Below are 9,485 nucleotides of genomic sequence, written 5' to 3'. Positions count from 1 at the left end.
GAGGTCATGTGACGTGTGTCACATGGCATGCTTATGTTGCCCACTTAAAGAGACAACAAGACATGACAGTGAAAAGAACAAAATAAATGCAAACATTAACACATTTAGGAAAATGGCAGTGAAAATAACAGTGAAACATAGCCGTTATTTTACTTGTCATTGACCTAAATCTAGTTATTTGTGTTTTAATATCATTCTTGTTTTTTTTTGCTAGTATATTTGTTAGTTAGTTACCGTACATGTTTGCATTTATTTTGTTATTTTCACTGTCATGTCTTCTGAGTAGGGCTATCACTCAATTAAAATATTTAATCGCGATTAAACGTACGGTTGTCGATAGTTAATCCCAAATTAATCATACATTTTTTATCTGTTTAAAATGCACCTTAAAGGGAGATTTGTCAAGTACTTAATACTCTTATCAACATGGGAGAGGGGAAATATACTTGCTTTATGCAAACGTATGTATTTATTTATTATTGGAAATCAATTACCAACACAAAACAATTACAAATATTGTCCAGAAACCCTCACAGGTACTGCATTTAGCATAAAAAATATGCTCAAATCATAACATAAAAGAAAAGTCAAGCCAACAGGCAACAACAGCTGTCACTGTGCCAGTGTGCTGACTTGACTATGACTTGCCCCAAACTGCATGTGATTATCATAAAGTGTGCATGTCTGTAAAGGGGAGACTCGTGGGTACCCATAGAACCCATGTTCATTCACATATCTTGAGGTCAGAGGTCAAGGGACCCATAGAAAATGGCCATGACAGTTTTGTCTTGTCAAAATTTAGCGTAAATTTGGAGCGTTATTTAGCTGTCTTCAAGCTTTCTTGACATGGTTACTACCAATAGATTCCTTAGGTTTTCTAGTTTAATACTGGCCATCTTCACTCTAGCTTTAAAACTTAACCTGCTACAACCTCCGATAGATCTATTGCCTTAATGTGTTAAAGAAATCAGTGGTGTGAAAATGAATTTGAAACCATTTCCTCATTGCACTATACTATCTACCCTGATGTAGTCTTGTTGAATCGAAACATGTTGGCTATCTATGTATTAGTAAAGGATTTTTTAACTTACAATCAGAGTGCCTCAGATGCTTTTCAATACCGTGGACTTCCACTAAAAGTAAGCTGGACAGTCATTGTTCTTATACTGTACTCGACCACTTGCCCCTTCCTTGAAGACCACCTGATTTTTTATTTTAATATTATCAACACTAAGTTTCTTGACATAGTGCAACACTCCCTATCTGCATATATATTAGTTTATTTGCAATACTTGATCACAATGAAGACATCATTGTGATTGAACTTTCTTGTGAACTCATTCTTGTGAACTTCATGAGCTTAAAGAGGTGGAGACGTGTTTACCAGAAGCACAGCTGATAGACACACAGCTGACAGACACGTTTCAGTGGGACATTTAAACTTCATGGGCAGCCACGTGTTAGAATGCCGGAGAACTCGGCCTTATCGTCCTGCAGCCGCTGCGCCCGGCGATTAGCAGGTTATCTCCCATCCTGCACTGGAGGCTCGGCCCTGAGCTGAGACAGGAAGGAAGGCTGGGGCAGTGGCTCCGGGCCACATAGCAGAATAACGCGAGAGATAGGCTCCATGGCCCACCAAAGCCATTCTGCACGATGGAAAAACACACAGGATCCCACAGACATGACCAGCATATCAAACACATCCCGAAGAATGAGGAGGAGGAGGTGGGGGCTCCAGAAAAGGAGACAGGAACAACTGTTCACTGGGGCTCCCTCCTAAGCCCTCCGCGTGAGACCGCTGGTCGGCTTGGCCCCTCTTCTCTTTTCCTGCATCCTCTTATCCTGGATGTCGGTACTGTGCAGCATTACAAAAGCAATTCTTGTCAGTATCACTTGATCAGTTTGTGCTGTGCCTGCCAGGCTGCACTGTTTGCATCATACTTTCCAGAATCAAACAGGGGGGATTTTCAGACATCAAAGTTATTGGGAAGCAAGTAGATGATTGCTTTGAAACTACTTCTGCAAAACAAATGCCATGAGGGGCTTTAGGTTCTGCTGGCAGGACATTCTCATTTCAGTCTAAATAAAACAATACAGGTCAACTCAGTGCCTGTGAATGCCTCCAGACCTCAACACTGATGCCTTTGCGATGCCAAACGCCTGCAGAGCAGAGCCAGGCAAGCGCCCAGCCTTCCCCAGAACGGATGCCAGGAATCAGCCTCCCTCATCTTATTTACCTCCTTCCCAGATTTGTTTAGGTTTAACTAATGACAAAAAGTCTGATCTTATTTCACTTTCGGGTTTTTAGCATATGGCTGGATGCTTTTGTTTCTACAGTGAAGAATATCAAACATAGGGCTGTCAAAGTTAGTAAGATAATAACGCGTTAATGACAATTAATCTTCACGCCACTAATTTCTTTAACGCATTAATGCAACTTGTGATTTTTAGGTTGTAGCGGGCTCAGTTTTAAAGGTAGAGTGAAGATACTGACATTTTATGAGACTAGAAAACCTAAAGAATACACTGGTACCAACCATGTAAAACTGTCATGGCCATTTTAATTTGACCTCTGACCTCAAGATATGTGAATGACAATGGGTTCTTTGGGTACTCACGAGTCTCCCCTTTACAAACATGCCCACTTTATGATAATCACATCTAGTTTGGGGCAAGTCAAAGTCAAGTCAGCACACTGGCACACTGACAGCTGTTGTTGTCTGTTGGGCTGCAGTTTGCCATGTTATGATTTGAGCATATTTTTATGCTAAATGCAGTACCTGTGAGGGTTTCTGGACAATATTTGTCATTGTTTTGTGTTGTTAATTGATTTCCAATAATAAATATATACATACATTTGCATGAAGCAGCATATTTACCCACTCCCATGTTGATAAGAGTATTACATTCTTGACAAATCTCCCTTTAAGGTTCATTTTGAACAGATAAAAAAATGTCCAATTAATTTCCGATTTATCGCGATTAACTATTGACAATCATGAGATTAATTGCGATGAAATACTTTAATTGATTGACAGCCCTAGTCATTAGCAGGATACCCAGTTCATCAGGAATAAGAGCTTACTGGCCAATGTCCCCTCTGGCTTTCAGCGAAATCAAGCTATACTTGTCAGTAACGCCCCCTCAGCCCGCCCACCTCTCACTCCCATACTGAACTCTGTGCTCACGTTAAATCAACACCAGCTCAGCCTTTCTTGCTCTGCCTCACACCTTTTCTGTTCAAACTACTTCAGTAAGTCTGGGTTCAGAATTACAAAACTCCCTACACACTCTGCTTCCTGTGATATATAGCTGATCATGCTGTCTTGGCAAAGTCAAAACACACAATGGAATAGCCTAACAATTAGCTAAGGATGTTTTGGCTCCTTTCTGACAGAACACAGATGGCCTAGAAACACTCATCTGCATGCAGGATTGGACCCGTCCCAGCCATTCAGAGAGAAAAGCTAATTTTCCTCATCCCCGCTGAAGATTCATTGAGGTGTGAATGCTTAGCAATATTTCACATCAGACAACAACGCAGTGTGAAGTGCTACGTGGTATTGTCACCTTCTTCAGTGGTATTTAAACCATCATTGTAATTAGCTAAAAACTCAGCTGTCTCCCAGTAGAATCAATAAAGGGAGTTACATCCAAACTCTGCAGTCATTTAAGGCTTTCTATCTCCATCATAGACTGTAATGAAGTTGTGGACAGCGGTGGCTGTCAGTGCAGAAACCGCTGAATCTGTCAGAACTGAGCCAGTTGCATTGTGTTCATCTTTTCTTAACCAAACCAGATGATTCCCTCTCTTTGGATCTATTCTGTAACCACCAGGAATGCCACAGACAAACATGTCCAATAGCAGGATTCATCCAGCATGACTGTTTCACTCTCTCTCACCACTGTGCCCTCACCAACTTGTTGTGATGAAGATGTTTTTGTAAAATAAATGGCCAACTTCATTGCTCGCAGACAACAAATTGACTTTTTTAGTTTATTTTTCAGCCACAAATTAATTTTTTAAGAAGAATTATTTGGTGCAAAAACTCAATCAGCACTTCCCAGACAAGGTGACATTTGGGTCAGACTGAAAAATCAGTGCTCATAAATGGGTCTGCTGTGCTGGTAGAGTGAAAAATAACTTGTGTAAATTTCAGTACTGCAATTACAATAATCAGCTATTTTCAGCATCCTCCAGGGACCGTTTAATCCACTGCTGTTGTCTTTAGAGTAAACATCTCCCAAATGTGTGCAGTGCAGACAACCAGGAGATTGAGATTGATATGCAGCTCTCGGGCTCAAATCAATGGTGTGACAGCAAATCATTTGCCCCGAGTTGTTGTAATAAGTAGAGGACCTATTACACTTTTTCCCTTTCCTGTAGTGTGTTATATAGTTTTCTGTGCATGTAAAAGGTCTGCAAAGTGAAAGATTGTTATTCAGAATGCTTTAACTTTAACTTTTGACACGATACCTCTGATGATACTTGATATCTGCCCCCATATGACAAGCTTCATGGGAGATTAGGGAGCACAATGACTCTCCACTAAAACTCTCATTTCTGCTTTATTGAACAGTGGAGTGACATGAGTATGGACACGTTCTTATTTCCACGTATAGGCTACGCAGCGTACAAGTATGGCTCATTCCTGAAAAAGGTTTATTTTTTATTGTGTATTTGAATCCCCATTAGTACTACTCTTCCTGGGGTCCATATTCAAAGAAAATACATCAACAGTTTGTGCTCTTACACTACATACAGTAAACCTGTTATTTTTCACTCACCAGCATAGCAGAACCGAGCTCTGATTTTCCACTCTGACCCAAATGTCACCTTGCCTGGGAAGCTTACAACACTGACGTTGCATCCCACAATAAAATTACATGAAAGCTTCAGTGGAAACTGTTGAATGTCAGTTGCACTTCTGTCAGAGCTCATTGTGGAGGGAAACCCAGTAACCATATGGGCTTTTAAAATTGTATTCCCACACACTTTGACAGCAGTTCCTTGTGCACCTGACCACACCAGCTTATTCATAAAAGCAATCTGACCGTTTCCTTTTTAAAATAATTAATATCTATGATGTAGCCTAATATGTGAGGACTGTTGTAAGGCTTCTGAACACACTAAGTTAACTCACTACACAATATAAAGGTTTAAAGAGCGCCTATTGTGCTTATTTTCAGGTGCATACTTGTATTTTGGGTTTCTTCTAGAACATGTTTACATGCTTTAATGTTCAAAGATAGATTTACTTTTCTCATACTGGCTGTGCTGCAGCATTTCTTTTCACCCTCTGTCTGAAACGCTCTGTTTGCCAAACTAGCCACTAGGCAGGTATTATGCAAATGTGTTACCTGGTGACATCACCACATTACAGAAGAAAAGGCGGGACTTCAATCAAGGCGTTTCAGGCAGTTCAGGAGCAGTGTTTCTGTGGAGGAGAGGAACTCCCTTTGGCCTGGACTTTGGGCTTTCTAACTTTGCAGACCTTTTACGTGCACAAAAAACTATATAACACACTAAAGGAAAGGGAAAAAGCACAAACGCATAATAGGTCCTCTTTAAAATAGATCTTTAGTTGGTTAGTTGGACTTATAAGACACCAGAAATACCGTTGCAGTGGTGAAACATTTGTAAGACATGAACATAAAAACTGCCACAAAAAGGTACCTTTTAGAAGAATCAGTCAGGAATGAAGGACTGTGGTCCTTAAATCATTATTTAATGAACAATAAAACATGAAATAATGTAATCTTCATTCTCACTTAAAGCACATAACAAATGGAGCCCAGTAAACCTGCCTGTTTCTATGGTAATGTACCTGAATGTGTGAATGCACACAGAAATCTTTGACCTGAAGGCTGCTTCACATAAGGCTCTGCACTGTTGTTGTTTTTTTTATGATAAAATATGTTAATATTTAATCAATCTCTACTCCAACAACACAATCAACACTCTTGGGCGTCTGCCATCGAATATAAACTTCCACACAACAAATCAAGGTTCAAGGTTCTTTATTGGTCAATTCCAGCAAAGCGGTCATATGGAAATCTTTGGTCTCATAAACAAACCTAAAACAGCCCTATTATAAATACATGCACATGGTGTGTTGACAGGTTACCTGCAGATTTATGTAGTTAAACATTTACTAAAAAATATGAGCACACACTGGGCTTCCCCTCATCTCTTTGGTGACCTACTTCTGTTATTTAATAGTAATATTTCCTCATTGCTCCCTAATAAATGTGGAAGACGAATATTAATATGTATATGGATAAATGAAGTCACCCACCCACACGTTTCCAACTACTGTCAGCTTCTTTAAATAACAGAACCTTTTCCAACCCCCCCACTACAAACCAGGTTGCATTCCCCAGCTTCTGCGCCAGTATATCAGGTGCGGCTCCATCATTCGCTGCAGGGCTTCATGAGGGCGGAGCCTGTCCAGCACACAGCAGCACAGGTCACACCCCCCCACCCTGCACTACAGCGCTGTGGAGGCTGCTCCATTAGAAATAAGAGATCCTCAGGAGCGCACTGACTGCAAAACATGATCCCGAGAAGAGCGCACTTCACACAACACTGAACAGAAATCACAGATCATCTCTGAACTAGTCTCCTCTCCACTCTATCTCTCTTTCCATCTCTTTTTTCTTTTCTTCTTGCGCTGGATCTTTCGTGCCAGAAGATGTGCGTGGAGAGCGACGGCTGTGAGATCGAAGGCTGCAGCAGTTCTGATGAGGTGCGCACGCTGTCCGGCAGCATGACTCCCGCGCTCAACAATAAGTCCAGTCCGGACCTCCACGCGTGCAAACCGGGACACAAATTCCGCGCCGCGCTCCTCAGATGCCGCTCACCGGCAGCCGCAGCCGGGATCCTCAGCTTCGGGAACGTCCTCAACTACATGGATAGATACACTGTAGCCGGTAAGAGATCTCTCTTTCTATTATCAGAATAGGTTTTAAGTGTCAAACACAAGCAGAGCAGCTTTTTTTTGGAGTGATTGTGGACATCACATTTTTAGAACAATGTGTAATTAATATTGTGTGTTTTATATCTTTTTTATTATGATGTCCTTGTTTTATGATCTTTTTTATCTATGTAAAGTGTCTTTGAGTTTTTTTAGAAAAGCACTATATAAATCAAATGTATTATTATTATTATTATTATTATTATTATTATTATCATGCGCTAATTGCCTGTGAACCAGCACACCTCAGCTGAGACATATGGGAACAATGGGCAGTGCTGCTGAAACCACAAGGTGTTTTCATGGTTGTATAGCTACACTGTGTGTGTGTGTGTGTGCGCTGTGTGGTTAAATCAAATAGATGTCTTCACTATTACCCAAGAAAATCTCAGGACACTAATGGGTTTTACGCAGGGCTGCTAGATAATTGCAGATCGATCAATTAAGGCTGATCAACCTTCACATCCTGACTGCATGCTTTGGCACTCTGGGTGTGTAAGTGTGATGTGTGCTGTGTGCTCATCTGTTCATCAGTTTCAGAGACTTTAAATTCAGAGAGAAAGAGTGTGTGTGTGTGTGTCACAATAAGGAATCAGTCATTAGTTCCTCTACTCATCTACATCTACTAGTGTGTATTTAGTGCTGCAGCTAGCTGTGTGATGCTGCGATGAAGCCATGTGGTGTTCCTCATCCCACTCAAGTATTTCCTCACTATGGGCTAGCTGAGATCCACCAGAGCATCATTTATGTATATAACACTGAACACTGTGTACAGAATGGAAATGAAGCTCGCATCTTGGAGAGTGTTGAAATGTGAAAATGTGTATTTGTATAATGAGCTCAATGATGGAACTGATAGATTGTGTGATAGAAGATGACCAATTATAGCCAGTTTGTTAAAACGAAAGTCAAGATAAGAGGGGAGATTTTGAAGAGCAAAAACATTTTTTTTCTGTTAGAATATTGTAATGAAAGGCCAGGCAGAATCAAATCATTAATTCTAACACCAGAAATGTATTTGATTTTAATTCATTACTATGGATTCCTTGTATAAAGTAATAAGTGTGTAACCTATAGTTACACTCTGTGTGCAAATTAAAAAAAGTGTGTCATCAGACCATGGTTAATATTTTATCCTCATTGCCAGTGTGTGGTTACTGGATTACTTATCAAGGCTTGGACATCGGACTGTGGCACTGAATGGGTTAAGATTATTGCTGCAGCATGGAGAAAGGAGGGAAGCGTGTTCATGGGGGAGAGTATGGCTCTTCTCTACAAAGAGATGCCTTCCTGGTTAAAGTGCAAGTTCCTATTGATTCTCTCTCTGACAACAGACTTGAGCATCCATTATCCCGTCTCCTCTCATCATTATCTAGAGCAGAGCATGTAATTATCTGACATTCTGATTTCTGAAATTGATAAATCAGAGAGAAAAATGGTGTAATTTCACTCTGTAGCCCCTGGGCACGAAGAAGGAGTGGCTAATTCAAACAGAACAATGTGTACACTTAAGTAGCCACATGCCTTACGGCTCAGCATCCCCGAGGGCTTCGGGTCCAGTCTGTAAAGAGTCACGCTGCAACCCCCCCCCATCGGGTGCCTGAATGATCATTACGGTGGGGAGGCTGCTCGACCTGCAGCCAAGAATGTGTTGATGTGGCTTATCTAATCTGAGCATCTTCAAGCACCACTCAGCCGCAGCAGATAGCTTAAAAAAAAAGCCACATCCTCGGTCATGGATGCGTCAGTCTGCCTCTACAGTAGCGATTTGTACTCCTCACGCCTCCTCAGAGGAAACCCCTCATTAAGGGGCTCAAAACCAACCTCTCCTCCGTCCTCTCCATCATGATCCTGCCACTACAGTCTCTTTATATCTCACAAAATTGCAAGGCAGAAAATCCTCTGCAAAGCCGTTGACTTGGCCGGACCTCGGAGCGAGTGACTGAGGAGGGATGAGGAGAAAGTGGGGAAAAAAGGGAGGAGGAGGAGGAAGGGAGCGCAGGATGATGGGGTCGGGGAGGGGAGGGTGGTTTGCAGCATCCTGGGCTAACCCTCGTGGGGAGAGGCTGTGCTCGGTGCATGCGGTGCAGGGGGGGTCCGTATCCCTTCCCATCCCTGCCACCAGAAAGGCTGCCAATCTGTTTGTTGCATCATGCATGGGCAGCATGTGCGTCCGACCCTGGCAGAATGAGGAGCAACAACCATGTGCATCCAACACAACTAATACATACAGCATGAGCTGATCTGCCATCTCCTTCTCTCTCTCTCTCTCTCTCTCTCTCTCGCTCTCTCCTCTCCTGCTGTGTGAGCTACATTGCAGCAGTAATGAGGTGGTGCATCTGTATTGGTAGCACAGAGTGTGTGTGTGTGTGGGGTATGATTAATATAATATCAATATTGTGCTGGTTAAAGCAGCAGTAGGCGAGATTGGAGCAAACATGATTAAAACAAGTTATTTTTATAAAACGCTCACTACATCCTGACAGTAGTGCATGAGACAGGTAATCT

At 41.8% G+C, this 9,485-nt stretch overlaps 1 protein-coding gene across 3 annotated transcripts in view; it reads left to right on the top strand.

Annotated features, from left to right (window-relative positions):
• The window catches only part of spns2 (SPNS lysolipid transporter 2, sphingosine-1-phosphate), an 85,750-nt gene that overhangs the window by 2,660 nt on the left and 73,605 nt on the right, over positions 1-9,485 (top strand). For 2 of the 3 annotated variants that reach the window (XM_074611520.1, XM_074611521.1), the window contains exon 2: positions 6,696-6,933. In XM_074611520.1, the coding sequence (XP_074467621.1) occupies positions 6,696-6,933 (238 nt within the window). Of the gene's footprint in view, positions 1-6,484; positions 6,934-9,485 lie in introns of those variants that run through there. The other variant, XM_074611522.1, reaches the window with a different exon arrangement.

Source organism: Sebastes fasciatus, chromosome 16, assembly GCF_043250625.1.
Source record: "Sebastes fasciatus isolate fSebFas1 chromosome 16, fSebFas1.pri, whole genome shotgun sequence".
NCBI classification, from domain to species: Eukaryota; Metazoa; Chordata; class Actinopteri; order Perciformes; family Sebastidae; genus Sebastes; species Sebastes fasciatus.
This window is presented reverse-complemented; position numbering and strand designations above follow the sequence as displayed.